Source organism: Delphinus delphis, chromosome X (assembly GCF_949987515.2).
Source record: "Delphinus delphis chromosome X, mDelDel1.2, whole genome shotgun sequence".
Lineage (NCBI taxonomy): Eukaryota > Metazoa > Chordata > Mammalia > Artiodactyla > Delphinidae > Delphinus > Delphinus delphis.
Window position 1 is genome coordinate 38,965,027 of NC_082704.1, and position 18,804 is coordinate 38,983,830.

Consider the following 18,804-nt stretch of genomic DNA (forward strand, 5'->3'; position numbering starts at 1 on the left):
TTTAAGAAAAAAAAAATGTGTCATGAAGAACCTAGGGGTAAGGCAGGAATAAAGACGCAGACCTCCTAGAGAACGGACTTGAGGTTATGGGGAGGGGGAAGGGTGAGCTGTGACGGGGCGAGAGAGAGTCATGGACATATACACACTAACAAACGTAGTAAGGTAGATAGCTAGAGGGAAGCAGCCGCATGGCACGGGGATATTGGCTCGGTGCTCTGTGACAGCCTGGAGGGGTGGGATAGGGAGGGTGGGAGGGAGGGAGACGCAAGAGGGAAGAGATATGGGAACATATGTATATGTATAACTGATTCACTTTGTTATAAAGCAGAAACTAACACACCATTGTAAAGTAATTATACCCCAATAAAGATGTTAAAAAAAAAAAAAAAAAAAAAAAAGAATCTATTCCTTTCCCCAAATAGAATTTTGGAAAAAAGATGTATATACAAACATGTCCAAACAATATTACAATAGCAAAAAAAGGAAAAACAAATGCCCCCAAAACACTGGGAATAATTAAATGATATCTCTATATCTGAATAATGGTGTTTTAAAAATCATTAAAAATCATATTTTCAGGCTATTTATTGAAAAAGAAAATAAAATGTAACTGCAAATAACCTAGTCACAAATTATATATATAGCCGGATCCTGATTTTTAAAATTATGTATGTACAAAGAAATAACATTAAAAGTAACAACAGGGAATTCCCTGGCGGTCCAGTGGTTAGGACTCGGTGCTTCCACTCCGGGGGTGGGGGTTTAATCCCTGGTCAGGGAACTAAGATCCTGCTAGCGATGTGGCACAGCCAAAAAACAAAAACAAAAACGGTTAACAACATCAAAATGTTGACAGCTGTTATCTTTAGTGAAAAGGATCATAAGTGGTCTTTATAGTTTCGTATATGCCGACAATTTTCTATAATGAACTTTTATAACAGAAATTTAAGAGATGCTTTTAGACTGTTCTGTTGGTTTCAAATGTGTAATGGAAGAGCACTGTGTACGTGTGCTCAGCACTGAACTCTTCAAATTTACAAAGCCCTTACATCTTATTCCACTAAGAGAAAACTACCTAACACTAAGATCCTAGCTATAACCATGCAATTATTCACAAAGGAGACTTTCTCCATATTTTAAAAGAAATGTTGAAAAGAATCCATGAAATGGGGTTTAACTCAATAACTAGGCTTGCTGCCCAAATTTTAATTAAAAATAAAAAGCCAAGAACATTTATCTGCAAGGCTTTTCAGCAAGAATACACAGATGAAGGGCTTTCAGTGGTATTTTTCTAAAATTAAGAAAAGCATGTGCACCACATACATTCTTCTGCAGCCCTTTCTCTCTCAGGTAGACCTATTACCTCTCAGGATAAGAATCCAGGCAATGAGCACTGTGGAATACAGTCCTACTGTCAAGTTGATGAAAGCCATTCCAAATCCATGCCATTTATTCTCAGTTAACAGTCCTCTTTGTATTCATCACTGACTCCCTGCCAGAATCCCCATACAGCCACCCTGACTTCTGCTACTCCTCTGGAGCCCAACAGGCCATCAAGGTCCCAAGTTAGAGCAGATGACACAACCCCCCTACTTACTCATTCAAATTTCCAACTCTCCTCCCAGCGACCTCCATTGTCTTGGGATCCTTACCCATCCCTCCTACCCCCTCTACAGTCTGGGAAGTAAACAACATTCCATGTCATTTCTAAGGCTAATTTTTCCATTTGGCCTTCTGAGTTAATCCCATCCATCTCCTGTCATCCCACCTGATCCTGTATTTTCAATTTCTCTCTTTCCTGTGGGCTGCTTCTAAGGAGCTAAAACATCTGTTCTTGGAAAATAAATAAATAAACAAGGCAAAAAACAAATGAAGAAACCTTCACTTTTTTTTTTCAAATTACCACATCTCTCCTTCCTTTCCCTGCTAAATTTATTGAAAAGTGTCTTCTATTCTCTCAGCCTCTGTAACCCCACAGTTCCACTCCTATCACACTACTGGAATCTCTGTTCTAGAAATCGACATTTCTAGCCTAAATACTTCCCAAAGCCTGATCCCCATTCTCAATTTGTCACAACAAGCCCCCAAACCAAATTCCTCCTGCCTCTGTAATATATCTCACTTCATGAAACGTCATTCTCCCACCTGTACTCACAACTCTTCTGCACCTCTAATTCTCTAACAAGACAGGAAAACTGTGGGTAGAACAAAAGGCACACGGTAGTCTTGGGCTTTTTCTAGTTAATGGTGATTGAAAATGGGGCTCTGAAATCACAGAACTGAGTAACTGCTTTATACAATACATAGTTCATTTTGTATCCTGCCAATAGGGTATACAAAAGTGAGGCACTGTCCTCCCACATGCTTTTCACAATTGTTCAATGTCAAAGTACTGATGCACTCCTGAAAGAGGAAGAGAATAACACACTGATTAGTTCATACTAACCTCCTTCATCTCGCAACTTAATTATAGGACCTACCAATATCATTATATTTTTTCAATTTGCTAAATGATATCCTTTTTTGATGACAGTGGAAGTTACCGTGGACAAATGCTAAGAGAAAACCCACAATTACACCAGAAAAATCCTGTCCCCCAAACTAAAAAAAAGCCTTAAAACTATATATATATTCCATATTGATATTTCAATTAAAAATGAAATAAGTTTTAAGTTTTTTTGGCTTACTGACGTTTATTTTATTCCCCCCAAATTCTAGACAAACCCAACTTGGTCATAAAATCCTAAAAGATACTCCTAGAAAAGTGAATTCTCAGGAAGCTGGCTATGTTCATGTAATTTATTTTCCACTGAACCTAGACCAGTGACACACCAATCTAAGTCACAGGTGACTCTAAACGCAACGAACATTCAAACTTAGGAATCATAAGTAATAGTGCCTTGGCTCTCTTGATTAACGAAGACTGCATAGATACCCCAGAGTCCAGTAAATGAGCAGACACAAAATCATCATCATCATAAGGCCCTTATCAACAGCATTATTTAAACAATCTCCATAGTTTTGTTATCAGGTAACAAGGAAGAAGCAAAATAAAGGTAAATCAAGTACCTACCCATTGACAAGCTTTCTATTTTCAATGAAACTTGTTTTATAATGATTAAACCCAAGGCACGATATCAGAACTCAACTATTCAGATCTGATTTCTGTTTTGGATTGTTGCTTGAATTGGTGAATGTGCTGTGACCCATACAACTCCAAAATAAAAGAACTCCCTAAACTAAACTTTGCCCACATACATGATTTAGCTGTTTTCTTCTCCCTGAAAAGAAATGACTGGAAGCATATGGTCCTCTCAAACGCCATCCTGAGGAGCGGGTAAGAAGGCAGAACGTTCCAGAAGGAGAAAAGATTTAAAAAGCAAGGTAGCCTAGGGCAGAAACATCACCTGCTGTAAGAATTGCTAATTCCGCTTCCCCTTATCTCCGCTGAGGAGGGTACAGAGCAAGATACACTAGACCTGCTACCATTCCAAGCCTTGTGAAAAGTAGGGTAGGAGAGGGCGGTTTAAAAAAGCAGGCAGTAACTAGAAAAAATGCTTGACTTGGGAAAACTGGGGCTGAACAAGAACCTCCCCCTCTATCTTCACCACCTCATGCTGGAAAACAACGTTGACCCTACCAAGGTCTGTAAGACAAGGGGTAGAAAAACACAAGGATAAAATTGGGAGGAGGAGAAAGAACAGAACAAGCTGTAAGAAATGTATTATTCACCATGCTTCACTCCCCATCACCCCCACACATTTTGGCAGCACTTACCCTCAGCCTCTGTCCCCACTCCCTTGCCCTCATGATCAGAGCAGGCTAATTCTGAGATCATTTAACTTTCCTGTGTATATGATTTATTCCAGTGCTGCAAAACTTAAAACATCAAATATGTGCATAAGTATTCTTTTACCTTATTTTCCAATGCAAACAATTCTAAGCACACTTGATTTCATAAATATGTTACATTCATGCTATAGTCACATCATGGGTTTCTGTGAGTTAGTCTAAGAAACCATAACAACCATTTATAACACTAGAGCCATTAGTTCTGTTCCAAGTTTCATCACTGGCTCCGAAGGAGTAATCCTGGCTTTGCCTGACTCGGTTTTATTAACTTGGGCACAGTCTTTTCTCTCTGGGCCTCAGTTTCCTCATTTTTGCAATGAGGACTTGGAACAGTTGTAACAAGTTTACTACCGTTTTCTTTTCACACGTGTTATAGCGATGTTCTGTATGATTATTTAATCGTAACACCTTGTTTCCAGACTATAACTTTCTTTTAGGTAAGAATCATATTTTATATATTCCTTGTACTTGGTAGAAGGTTGGTAACTCTGTAGATTGATTTAAGGGGTTGGGGGGGAGCATGCAAAAGTCATTAAAATGTGGAAGGATTTGTTCGTGTTCATATTTTAAAGTGGACCAGAAATCAGAACTAGACTCCTTAATTCAACTCCAGTATTTTCCATAGCTGAATCCCTCTCTCTCTCCCTCCTCCCTTGTTCTCCACCCCCCCAGGCCTCTGTGTGTGTGTGTGTGTGTGTGTGTGTGTGTGTGTGTACACACATATACATATAATATGCACCTATGTTATAGGTTGGGGTATGTGTAAAACATCTTCAAATCCCCCACATTTGATATAACACAAATGCCTGCATGAGAGAATTCTCCAGAACATTCTACCTTCCAATAAATCCAGTTAGGGGATGCACCCTCTGAATAAATTTGTATAAGCAAGCCCATCCTAAGCTTCGCTGCATCCTTCCACTGGGGGAGCAAACCAAAGGATGTGCTTCAGGAAGGAATCTTCCAGATTTAAGCTTATACATTTTGGCAGGGCCTAAAGCGCTAGGGCAAAGAGTTCATAGAGCAAAGAAAAAAAGAAGAATCGCCTGGTTTCCTAGAGCTTCACTAAAAAAATGAGGGGTTGGGGGGTGAAAATAGGGCTATGAGACAGGTTAAAAATTGGGAAAAGGAAGATTCTAGCTTTTAAAGTGCCACCTTTCAAAAAGATCGACTTTTGATTTTGATCCATCCGAAATCCTCTCTATGGAGGATTGGATTGTACCGGAAATGGAAGGGGTTAAACTTTTGAGGGTGAATGAAAACAGGGAAGCATCTAAGAATCAAGGGTTGGGGCTTGGGATTCGCAGGGTACAGATGGGGCGGGAGGGGGAAGGGAGGAGTCGCTGGGTCAGAAGATGAATGGGGGAAAAGAGAGAGAGTAAAATGCCGGCCAAAAGGAAAATCGGAGGACAGGGGTGAAATGGGGAGGGGAAGAGGGAAGAAGCCCGGGAATGAGCGCTGGGCGGAGGAAGGTGGGGGAGGGGGCGACTGGAAACGCAGACCCGAGGCGGAGGGCCAGAATGGGGGGAACCCGGCGTTCTCCGGCTGGAAGCAGGGGTGTGGGCAGTCTGCCCCTGCCCTCAGCGGAGGTTTGTACCTGTTGGTGTGGAAGCGGTGGAGCGGATCCGTGCGATGGCAAGACGAGAGCTGGCAGCCGAAGTCGCTGATGTCCAGGCAGCCCGGCTCCTCGCTCGGGCAGGTGCCCACCCCGCGAGGGGGTCCCAGAAGCGGGAAGGGCTCCTCAGGGGTTAGAAACTTCTCGTACGAAGTGGTGGCTGACGCTTCGTCGGACATGGTTGGAGATGGCCTGGCTCGGGCTCCCTCTCCGGCCCCCAGCTGCTCCCGCGACCGTCCCTGCCCCCACTCTAACCTGTCCGCTGTCGCCGCCGCCGGGGTGTGCCCGCCGCAGCTCCCTGGCAGGCTGCGCACCGCGGCCCACCGCTGCCCGGGGACTGCCGGGCGGCACGAAGGGGCTGCTCGAAGCTACAGGCGCCTGCCGGCCACTCAGCGCCTCAGTGGTCTCTGCAACCACCTCAGCCGTCGCTGCCGCTGCCGCTGCCGCTGCTGCCCGGCCCAACCCAGTCAGTGCAGCGCCGCCGCCGCCGCCGCCACCCGGCCCGCCCACTGCGCTCGCCGCTCGCAACTGCAGCAGTCTGCCCGACACCCGCAGGGAAGGGAAAGGCGGCGGGAAGCCGCTCCCTTTGCCCCCTGCTGGCGCGGAGGAGGAACTGAATCTCCGCCCGCCGCAGCCCGCGCCTCCGGCTCCGCCCCGCCCCGCCCTGCCCTTCACGCGTCGAATCAGGGATTCCAGACGCTGGAAAGGCCAGGCGCTTCAGGCCAACCTCCTCCTCCGCTTTCTCACCCTCGGCTGATTACTAAGCAGCAAGCCGCAGTCCTGAGAAAAGGGACTTGGCCAAGGTCACACTGCGGTGCGTGAGAAAGAATCCGGAGGCTCTGGTTCCCAGCACACTCGATCACCCTGTCCCAATTCAACAAGTAATTATTGAGCTCCTGAAGTGTGTGTGCCCAGCACTGTGCAATGACCTGCAGGGGAAGTGGGCCAAGTAGGAAGAAATAGTCCCTGCTTCACCCTTGATCACCTAACCCCAGAACTGCGCAACAGCCACCAGGCTACTTAGAGTTGCTGGACACGTAGTGTTCTTTTGTGCTCTGTGCTCTTGCACGCATTATGCATTCTGCTTGGAATGCCCTGCTGTTTCTCCACTGCTAATCCTTAAAGCCCAGCTCAAACGTTACCTCCTCTGTGAAGCCTTCCCTGACTCCCAAATGAGACTTAGGTATTTCTGCCAATGCTCCCGTAGAAGATATATTATGGCGCTAAACTTGTTCAACTTAAATCAACTTACATGCTTTTCTTTCTTCCTACCTGTTTCCCTTTTCTCTGTTTTCTAGACAGTGGTTCCAGATCTTGGACGTGTAAAATTTTTAAAAATAGAGGAAAACACAACATTGCCAATTACTTATTTTGCCAAACAAAGACAATTTTTAAAACTACCTACTATTTCATAAAAGGAAGAACATTTTAATATAAAATGATAAGGACATAATCTCTCAATAAAAAATATATTTAGCTTCACGGGAAAACATCACAATGAACTTTGAGGGAAGCATAGAACTAAAGTAGGTGGAAAGAAGAGGAACAGTGAAAGAATGCAGGAGGAAGGGAAGGAGAAAGGGGGTTGGAGAAGTGGGGAGTTTTCACCCGAGCCCCAAACAGTCTTAAACTCGGTGCCTTGTCCTACCAATGCAACTTATAATGAAAACAACTCCTCAACCACTCCTTAAAATTTACATCTTGCTTCAGTTATTTGTTTACCCAACTGTTGAGTATGTGTGTCTTCTTTAACTTAATTTAGAGATTGTAGAGGTGAGAGTGATGATGGTTTGAACTGCGGTCCCAATGCACCCATTCTCAGGGGCCTGGGACTAGTGAGATAGAATGGCCCATAGCTTAGTCCCCACAAACAAGAGACTTGATTGTCCAAATGAAGCAAGAGTCAAGTGCTGCATTATAATGTAGGTACTCAGGTAATAGCACCAGAAAGTCTTAATAAGAAGCTAACAAAATAGCCTAATTTAAACATATATTTTGTACACATACTTTAATAGGACAGTGTTTTTCAAACTGGAATCCAATGACAGTCTGAGTTTTTCTACAAGTATGTCTTACTTTTACATCCAGTTTCAAGCATATTCTGGAGTACCTGGATGACTGAATGATAACAGCTGCCACATAATTTGGACATGTATTTGGGTCTGTTTTTAAAATCAAGTTGGCACAAGGTAATACTACTTTGTCATAAGCTAGTGAGAAAATAAGTGAGGTGAACCTCCTACTTCATGGCTTACTGTACAAATGAAGATTTTCCAGTAGTTTGCGAGAGGAAAGTGATGGGAAAGGAGAGTCCTCACAAGACATACAAGCATGCTGAAGGTCAAGAGCACACACTGGCCAGTCAGTAGTATGTTCAGGTTTCTAAGGGCAGTTTTGTCTCAGCAAACATCATGTATCACATTAAATGAACATTATTTTTTATTTGTGCATAGTTTGTAAATTTACTTTGGTGTTGAATTTGTATAATAGCTTTATGAACAGCAGAGTTCATATTTAGTTTTGTTTGTTTATATTTAAGAAATAGTAGTATAAAAAGAATTTACATAAATGATTGGGTCTGAGAGAATGTTTTTCTTTTAAGAGTTCCCTTGAATATAATTTTCAGCTGAGAAACAGTGATATAATGACAGTACATAGAGTATGCGCACTGTGTGTAATGTTTACTTAAATACGTGGTAATTATGTACTAATACATCTTTACTATGCTCTTAGCCACTAGGAGTTGATAACTGTTGTGCATCCTCCCTTCTTGCCCCACTTCAATTTGTTTGGTTTGTCCCTTGGGTGTACCTAGTCTGAATGCATTTACCCAATTCGTCCCTCCCTTCCATTATAATGGAATGGAATAATTCTAATATGTATGTATTAGTTCCCTACCTTCTTTGAGGGTCTGGGCCTGGAAGGAAACTCTGGAGTGATCTACCTTCCTCAGATGCATAACTTAGTACCCAGATAGTTGATGAACTGCAAGAGGGTTGTGAGAGACTGAACAGGATTGAGAATTGCCAACCAATCTTTATCGTTGTAGTTATTATTGGATAGAAAAATATTGAACTTGACCCAATGATCTATGATCTAACCCTTATAATTTTTTCATGTGATTGATGGATGCAACGTATGAGTGTGTATGTATTTACATCTATATCTACATCTATATATATTAAATAATAATATATATTATATATATATATATATATATATATATATATAATCAGCTCCCCAAATATCACCAACACAACCTGAAAAACAAAGCTTGAGGATATTACTTATCACAGCAAGGGAGCACATCTATTCCACAAAGATTTGGCAGTGTCTCAGAGGGAAGAGGTAAGGATAGAATTCATTAAAATTGGAAGTTTGGTTTAAAGTAGAGATTTCAGTGTGGAGACTCAATTAGGATTCAGAATCATGATACAACAGTCCAAGAGTGGTGGAAGCAGCAAGGCAAGAATTGAGGTAAGAAATTCAGAGAAACTTAGGGTGCAAACTTTGTTGATGCTTTCCAGTGAAGAATTGGTGAGTCTTTTGGGAAATTCTTATGAAGGGTATACAATCTGTGTCTAGACTAATTTTTTTGCATGTGGATGTCCAGTTGTTCCAGCACTATTTGCTGAAAAGGGTATCTTTTCTCCATTGTACTGCCTTTACACCTTTGTTAAAGATTATTTTATGTGGGTCTAAACTGGGACTCTTTGTGCTGTTCCACTGATCTATTTGTCTAGTCTTTTGCCAATACCACACTGTTTTGATTACTGTAGCTTTTATAGTAGGTTTTCAGGTCAGGTAGTGTCAGTTCTCTGACTTTGTTCTTCTTCAACATTGCATTGGCTATTCTGGGTCTTTTGCTTTTCCATATAAACTTTAGAATCAGTTTGTCGATATCCACAAAATAATTTGTTGGGATTTTGATTGGGATTGCATTGAATCTATAGATCAATTTGGAAAGAACTGACATCTTGACAATATTGAGTCTTCCTGTCCATGAATGTGAAACATCTCTCCATTTATTTAGTTCATGTTTGATTTCTTTCATTAGAATTTTAGTTTTCCTTAAATAGATATTATATATATCTTGTGAGATTTACACCTAAGTATTTCATTTTGGGGGTGCTAATGTAAATAGTACTGTGGGGGGTTTTGTTTTTGTTTTTGTTTTGGGTTTTTTTTTGCGGTACACGGACCTCTCACTGCCGTGGCCTCTCCTGCTGCGGAGCACAGGCTCTGGACGCGCAGGCCCAGCGGCCATGGCCCACGGGCCCAGCTGCTCCGCGGCATGTGGGATCCTCCCGGACCGGGGCACGAACCCGTGTCCCCTGCATCGGCAGGCGGACTCCCAACCACCGCGCCACCAGGGAAGCCCCAGTACTGTGTTTTTAATTTCAAATTCCACTTGTTCATTGCTGGTATACAGGAAAGTGACACTTTTGTATATTAACCTTGTATCCTGGGGAAGTTCTTGGGATGAGCAATCAAACCATTTGCCTGGGCAGGACAGTCCTGAAAATAAAGAGATGCTCATGAAGACAGAGGAACAGCAAAGTTATATTAATATAGACAGTAAAGCATAGTTTTGATTCTCAGAGTCCAGGCTGAGTGTGGGGCTAGTTTGGGCTCTCAGTTTTTCCTTAAATACATCATTAATGTCTAAGGTGTGATCATTCTGGATTTTCACTGTTGCTTGAGGTGTCACAATCATATGTCAAGTTTCTGTCTATGGTTGTTCCAGTCTCCAAGTTTCCCACAGTGGTTTATATCTCTGTATCAGGTTTTTCTGCTCTTTCTGCTATATAATCATTTGCTCAATTGTTTGATGGAACAACAGCTGTGACGGAGATCATCAATCTGAAACTGCAAAACAAACAATACTGAATACTAAAAGAAGGATTATGATCAGATTTTGTATGTTTGATTATGATCAGAGTTTGTGGTACACTTCTCAGTCAGGAGCCAAGAGTGCCTATATTAAACCAAGGGAATATATCCCATCCCTGATCTGAAGAGTCTGCTGAACCAGCTATGAGGTCATTCTCCAGATTACCCAAATTCTGATTTCTTGGTTTACTTCCTGGATTTTTAGTAGTATCACAGATCTCAAAGAAGTCTGCAGGGATGTAAGCACAACATTCTACTGTTAAAGTAGCTCACATTCTCCCTCAAGAAGCCAATCATATCTAAGACAGTTCAATTCTGAACCATGGCCTGCTCAATTTTATGAACTTCTGAGGCAAGAAGTTCTATCATCTTAGTGGCTGTATTAGTTTCTTAAAGCTGTTATAACAAATTGCCACAAACTTGGTGGCTTAAAACAACAGAAATTTATTCTTGCACAGTTGTGAAGGCTAGAAATCTGAAATCTGGCAGGACCACACTCACTCTGGAGGCCCTAGGGGAGAAGTGGTTCCCTGCTTCTTTCAGCTTCTTGTAGCTGCCCTGGCATTAATGCGCTTGTAGCTTCATTTCTTCAACATCTGCCTTCATCACACTGCCTTCTTTGTGTGTCTGTCAAATCTTCCTCTGCCTCACTTTTATAATGACACTTGTCTTTGGATGTAGGGCCCACCTGGATAATCTAGGATGAGGTCTCCTCTCAAAATCCTTAAATTTATCATTTTTTTTTGCTTACCATATATTGTAATATTCAAAGATTTCATGGATTAGGAAGTGGAAATATGTTTCAGGGGGTTACCATTCAGCCCACTGCAGTGGCATTGTCTAAATCGCTTGATATTCCCTGAACCACAGCATGTAAGATTTCCTCTACTTTCTGGGCCTCTTATAAAGCATGAAATTAAGAGGTCTGAGGAGAGGAAAAAGAAATCCAGAATTCCCCAAAAGTAGTTAGGGCTTCAGTTCTCTAGTCAGAGTCCCCCTCCCTTTTTTTCTTTCTTGAATTAAATTATCTGCTTATCCTTTTTCCTAGAAGACAAACCAATGGGCCAAAATGTATGATATAAGAGACAATCCCAATAATAAAGCCAATTCCCAAAGTTTTAGACAAAATATCTATAAGGATAATGATTGAGCTTATTTTCATCAGATAGTAAATGTTACATATGATTTACAAAAAGAGATGAACATAGTTTTTTTAGAGGAAAAAACTGTAAGAAAAGTAATAATAGAGATATAATGTACATTCTATACCATGAACATACCAAACATACAGGAAGAATATATATTGACAGGATATCAAGAATACCAACTAAAGAGATTCAGTAAATCTGGAGTAGTTACCAAAAAAACTTTATTTTAATGGAAATCCATAGGTTAAGTCTGATGCACATCCTCATTTAAAAACCACTGGCCTTGAAGATGCTAGATTCAAATTAATAAGAAGGTTGTGGCCAAGAAGCAGTTTAAAATAGTAACTGAAATTATAACTGATCATGCTATACTGCTATTGCCTAATATTCTCAGGCAAAGAATCACCAGGACTCTGACAAATAGAAACATCATGGAGACCAAGGGCCTTGAGAAATCTCTAGGTGCTTCCCATTTAGCATACAATTTTGAAATTTTTATGTTAATAACATTTTGCCCATACAAATTTAACCTGGAGAAGGCTGAGCATCTCTTCTGATTAGAAAACTCTTCCCATGCATCTCATCAATAGTAATATTGAATAAACATAATAGTTTCTAGCATCTTTTTCTAAGGTGAAAGAACAAGTTTTTGATTGTCCAGGGGCCTGGTAGAAAATATATCCTGAAAGTTATTTTATTTCATTTTACATTTAGGAGTCAATCTTAGGAAGGAAACAGAATCAAAAGTCAGGAGATTTGGATACTTAAAATAGGAGAGTTGGTGAAAAGAAACAATATTTGGCTATTCATGTGAAAGGAACAATAAAGCACTTAAAAATAAACAGAAGTAATATGACTATCAAGAACATTAGCTCTTTCATAAGTGAGGAAACTTTGTTTTCTTAAATAATCAAGGACATGATAAAGTCAATACAAAGCACGGAAAATTATTCTGGTAAAACATGAAATCTTTTTTATCTAGGCAGATTACATAGAATAACCCTTCATATTGTAGGTGAAGGAAATAAACAGTGAACAGTGTCTTGCACTATGCTAGGCCCTGGAAATACAAAATAAATATGACACACTCTAAACCATCCAAGATTTTACAATCTAGGTAAGGAAACATATATGATTTTTTTAAAAGTGAAAAAAATGTGACAGAGATTGCTAGTTGTCTATCACATACCTTTCTCCCCATTCTTTCTAAGTGATAAAATGTGGTTTTGTTGGGGGGTGGCTATGTACCCAAATGGGAAATAATGTAATTTCTCAGCCTTCCATTCAGATAGGGGTGCCCATGTGACTAAATATAGGTCAATGGTACATAGGTGGAAGTTGTTGGGTGGGGCTTCCTAGAAAGCTCCATAATTTTGTCCATGTGTATGTGTGTGTGCACATACATGCACTGGGGTAGGGGAGGAGGAGTGATGATGCTTATGAAGTTGCTAAGCTGGGAGGCATTACCTTTTTACTCATTCTTGCCTAGGACACGGGTGTGATGGCTGGAACTACAGCAACCATATTGTTACACTGAGGAAACTTTGAGTTAGGAAGGCAGAGCTTGAGCTTGGAAAACACAGCAAAAAGATCAAAGGAGCTGCTGTAACAATATTGAACTGCCTACCTTCAGATTTCTTTTATGTGATAGAAAAATAATGGGTTTCTTAATGACAGGCAAACACAATTGCTAATTGATACAACATATAATTATAATATAGTAAGATGTAAGGTTTAAAAGAGGTATGTATAAAGACCTATGAGTGCACATTTAAGGAAAGGATGAATTCTGCATAGGAAAAAGGAGACTGGGAAGGTCTTCACAGAGGGAGTGACACTTGGCCTGGGATTTTAGAATATGAGTATCTGTCAACTAGGCCAGGAAAGATGGGCATTTTGGATCAAACAGTGACACTGAAATTTCATATAATTTTTGTGGTGAAACTGGTGAATGTTGAAAGATGAAGGACTTAGCAAATGTTTTTTATTAGAAATGGATGATGTGATATTAATCATATACAATCATGGAAACCCTTAAGGGTTGGTGGCCAGAAAATGTTTGAGAAATACCAACAGAGGGTACTATTGTAATAAAATGTACATATCTGCCCTCATATAATTTTCTTATTATTTCTGAAAAGGAAATAAGATATATTATTCCCCTGTATAATTCTATCCATTCCAATGTTTTAGCACTTTAAAATTTTTAATGAGTAATTCTCCATTCTTCAATTGCTCTTACCAAGACTTCATTTAACCATTATTACAAGTTAGGAAAGTCATCTCTCCTCTTCAGTATACCTGTGTTATGCAAGTTAAAATAGTATTCTTTCCTATGCTATACTGAAAATCTTGTACAGAACTAAAATAATACATAAGACCTATAAACATTGAGATTTATTTGACTAATGTAGAAAGGGCTTTTCAGAAACAACCAATATTTCTCAGATTAGTATAAATTTTTTAATAATGATATTTTATTCTTATGAAATAGGAAATGGTTATTTCAGTTACCAAATCAAAAACAACCACTTAAAAGACCCTCCATAACCTGACTTTTTTCAAGGGAGGATACAATCAATATATTTCGCTAAATAACAAATAAAAAGGAATTGAAATAAATAATAACATAACATACAAATAAATACATGTAAATAAATAAAAATAATAAATAAAAAAGGGAATTAATGATGAGAGGTCACACTAAAAGGAATATATTCAAATATACAGAAATAAGTTTTCAGATATGTTTAGGTCTTAATTTAGATGGAAGTTAATTGAGAGGATAATCCCAGTGAAAAGAATTGCCTTGGCTCTTTTATTTTAAGCCAGAAGAGTGATATTTAGTTAACTGTTTTGGTATGGGTGGCTTTACAAAGGATATATAATAGGATTTATGTGTTGGAGGAAAAAAACTGAATGTGATGCCAGAAGTTAAGGACTTTGTATGTCTGCAAATGTAATTTTAAAAATCTGGTCATTTTCAACCTAAACCCTTTTTCAACCTGAACCCTACTCAACCAATACCTATATACTTCTACAATATTATGATCAAGGTTTATAATAATGACCCCAATATGTCTTCTGAGTCATAGCAGAATTATTAAATTAGGATATATTTTTATTATTTGCAAACTGGTAATCTGGCGTGTTTTTTTTTTAACACTTCTAGATTAATAAGAGCATCCTTATCGGGTATCCAACCTTGGGCTTGTTCTTTGGCCATCTTCAGTAACGGTTTACAGTTAACAGAAATGAAACAACCAACAACTGATAAATTTAAGATGCGTGTTATTAGAGCAAGAATATCTATCACAAAATAATTACAATCTAACCAAATTTTTAAGGAGTGTCACATAGCTTTTTCTAACAATTATAAGATTTTTTTCAGATTCTGTATTGAAAGAGAACTACAATGAAGCATGAAAGAATTTACTTTTATTCTAATTTCAGTGAATGTAGTCTGTTAATGTCAGCAAGACAAGAGATGTTATGAATAGGCTGAGCCTCATTTTCATTTGTTAGGTCATGTATCCAAGTTTAATTTGAGGGTCCCTATCTAGTTGCACCTTAACTCACCCCTGGCTTCCCCAGAGATGGTTACGACTGTTCTGCCTACAATGGGGGGCCTACAGAGGGCCTTGCTTGCTTAGTCCTCTGATAAACATGAGATAAAATAAAGTCTTAGGAAAGGAAACCCTCCTACACTGTTGGTAGGAATGTAAATTGGTACAGCCACTATGGAAAACAGTATATATAGAGGTTGCTCAAAAAACTAAAAATAGAGTTGCCATATGATCCAGCAATCCCACTCCTGGGCACATATGCAGAGAAAACTCTAATTTGAAAAGATACATGCACCCCAATGTTCACAGCAGCACTACTTAACAATAGCCAAGACATGGAAGCAACCTAAATGTCCATTGACAGATGAATGGATAAAGATGTGGTGTATATATACACAATGGAATACTACTCAGCCATAAAAAAGAATGAAATAATGCCATTTGCAGCAACATGGATGGAACTAGAGATTATCATACTAAGTGAAGTAAGTCAGACAGAGAAAGACAAATATATGATATGAGCTGTATGTGGAATCTAAAAAAATGATACAAATGAACTTACAAAACAGAGAGAGACTCAAAGACACAGAAAACAAACTTACGGTTACCAAAGGGAAAGGGGGTGGGGGAGGGATAAATTAGGAATTTGGGATTAGCAGATACAAACTATTAGATATAAAACGGATAAACAACAAGGTCCTACTGTATAGCACAGGGAACTATATTCAATATCCTGTAATAAGCCATAATGGAAAATAATATGAAAATGAATATACATCTATATATATCTGAATCATTTTGCTGTATACCAAACTAACACAACATTGTGAATCAACTATATTTCAGTTAAAAAAAAAAAAGTCTTAGGGAGGGTTGCCTGAAGCAAAGCCTGAGACTGAGGTGCGGGGAGGGGGGTTCTTCATGTGATTTATCAGGGGAGTGCTCTCAAGTGCAGGGGAGTGAAGGAAGCAGGATACAGCAGGGAGAAAAAACTTAAGCCAGCTGGAAACCAGCTTCAACCTGACCCCACAAGGAGTGCTGGGATAGATTTTGCACCACAAAATTGGTCTACCTTGAGGCAAAGTCTGGCATTATGTACTCTCATCATCAGTCATTGACTGCAGGATGCAGGGGTGTGTGGGGAGTAGGAGTCTTGTAGAGTACTGAAGCTCTTATTCTGCAGAGTACAATTATCCAGAAAAGGAAGCGGGTGTAGTTAGCTGCTAACACCCACAGCTTCTGGGGGTGCGTCCATCTGCCTTGCAAAGGGGGCCTGAACTGGGCACCAGCAGTGTGTGTACACTATAGAAACACTGTCATATGTGTATCAGGACCCCAGATCAGCCCTTAAGAAACATATAACTGAAAAATACCACAGAAAGTACTGCAGAACTTGAACACAAACTATGTATGACACTTTCTAAAATTATGTTATGAGAAAAACTGGGATGAGATGATGGGAACACATCTCCCTTTCTAACATTCGATTTAGGAATATCCTCTCCCCTTACCTACTCTCTTTGCTAAGCAATAGCAGCTGGTGGTGGCTTCTGTGATCAGGGCAAGATGCCCAGCAGTGAAAGAACAGAGTTGGTTGGGAGAATTTAAAGCAGATGAAGTCTCTGGAATGGGGATATGTGGTTTAGGGTGAAAGGAGCTGTAAGGGTAGGGTCTCTTGTTTGTGTCTGAGATCTGCACCCAACCTCTCTGCTTTGTTTATTTCTACTGGCCCTAGAGACACTCTTGTCTGCTTGTTTTCCCTCTGTCAACACTTCTGCTTTGCACCAGGCCTCTGGAACTGGACTTCTCTCAGCCTTACCCTTATGCTGACATTTTCTAATAGTTTGACACTATAAATAATGGAGGAAATTAAGTTAAAAGCTTTCTCATGCTATCTCTCCTTTTTCTTTTTAAACTTAGCCACTTAAAAAAATTTATTGGAGTACAGTTGACCCACTTTAAGTAGAAAACCAAGCCCAGACATGTGTGCTATTGTTGGGTGTTGTGAAGAGAGAAAGGCAAGTTGATTCTTCTGCAATTCAAGCCCAGAGGCTTTCCTGGGTGTGCAGGGTAATGTGTTCTGAAGTGCCATAAAGGAGTAAAGAAGGTCAGGGAGCTACAAAAGTGGTACAGGAGTGGGGACAAAGCAGTACTTGGTTTACCTTCAGCAAATTTAGGGACTTACCTTCTTCTCCTTCACCAGTCCCTTTATCATCACCAGTGTTTCTCCTGAAAAATGTGGAGAAAGAGTAACAAGACCCTGGGTACTGTAGGCTCTGAGGGAAAGGAGGGTATTCCTTTTTTGTTTTTATCTGGGAAAGAGGAGATTTCCCTGTGCTCCTGGGCTGAGGTAGAAATACCTTATTCTACCTGCTGCTAATGTGGAAATTACTACCACTTTATCTGGAGTCAGAATAGTATATTAAAGAGTCTCTTGGTGATGTCTTAAAACAAGCAAAATCTTTTATAATACCCAAGTTTTAGAGACTGATGGGGTGAGTTGCGGATCCTGCACATTTTATCTCCGGTGGCCTTGGGCAGTAATGGGGCCTGTGGGGCACAATAGGGCACAATAATTGAGCTCACTCTGACTTGCTATTTTAGTCATCTTTGCTGTCAGCCTCCAAAGGAGAGACCCTTGCTTTATCGCCTGCTGTCCCTTCTGTCTCTGAAGAGAACCTAGCCTTCCTGACCTGCATGGATATTGAGGCAACTCTTAGGGAAAAGAAGAACACTCCAAAAGAATTTATGGCCATTTTCTCAGTGATATTTGAGAAGGGCCAAGACATCTCTGAGTTTAAGTCTCGGCTCTATTTGTTATTAGCTCTGTGACCGTGGGCAAGTTATTGAGTTATCTGCTATCTCACTGGCCTGAATTTTCTCTCTCTCTTTTTTTTTTAAGATATATGAACCCTTATGTTCCTTTTTAAAAAATTAATTAATTTTTGGCTGTGTTGAGTCCTTGTTGCTGCACGTGGGCTTTCTTTAGCTGCAGCAAGCAGGGGCTACTCTTCATTGCAGTGCACTGGCTTCTCATTGCAGTGGCTTCTCTTGTTGTGGAGCACGGGCTCTAGGTGCACGGGCTTCAGTAGTTGTGGCACACGGGCTCAGTAGGTGTGGCACGCAGGCTCTGTAGTTGTGGCACACGGGCTTAGTTATTCCGCGTTATGTGGGATCTTCCTGGACCAGGGCTCGAAACCGTGTCCCCTGCATTGGCAGGTGGATTCTTAACCACTGCGTCACCAGGGAAGCTCCTGGCCTGAATTTTCTTAGCTGCTTAGAAAAACAAAGAGGAGAGAGAAGGACAGTACTTACAACTACCGCCAATGATCATGAGGATTAAACAACAACAACAAAAATGGGTGTAAAGCACTTAACATAGTACCTGGTCCACAGACGCTCAAACGTTAACCATGATTGCTGTTTATTATTTATCAGCGAGAAGGTCTTAGCTAAGAAGACATATCCATTAGCGTCAATAATTATAATTTCTATTTCAATATACCGCTTAACTCTGTGCTAGGCAATGTTTTAGGTGCTGCTTGCATGTGACTTTTAAAATTCTCACTACAACCTACTATCATAACCATTCTACAGATGAGGAAGCCAAGGAATAGCGTGCTTAAATCCCTTGCCCAAGATTCCACGGTTGCATAGTGGTAGAATGGAGATTCAAACCCAGAAAGTCAGGTTTACAAAGCCTGTGCCCTTAACCATTGAGGTATGCAGT

At 40.2% G+C, this 18,804-nt stretch overlaps 1 protein-coding gene across 2 annotated transcripts in view; it reads right to left on the reverse strand.

The window, feature by feature from the left end:
* The window catches only part of FAM199X (family with sequence similarity 199, X-linked), a 28,850-nt gene extending 22,903 nt beyond the window's left edge, over nucleotides 1–5,947 (reverse strand). For both annotated transcript variants that reach the window (XM_060002955.1, XM_060002954.1), the window contains exon 1: nucleotides 5,450–5,947. In XM_060002955.1, coding sequence (XP_059858938.1) covers nucleotides 5,450–5,646 — 197 coding nt within the window. In that variant the 5' untranslated portion in view covers nucleotides 5,647–5,947. The remainder of the gene's footprint in view (nucleotides 1–5,449) is intronic.
* Nucleotides 5,948–18,804: the final 12,857 nt, after the last annotated feature.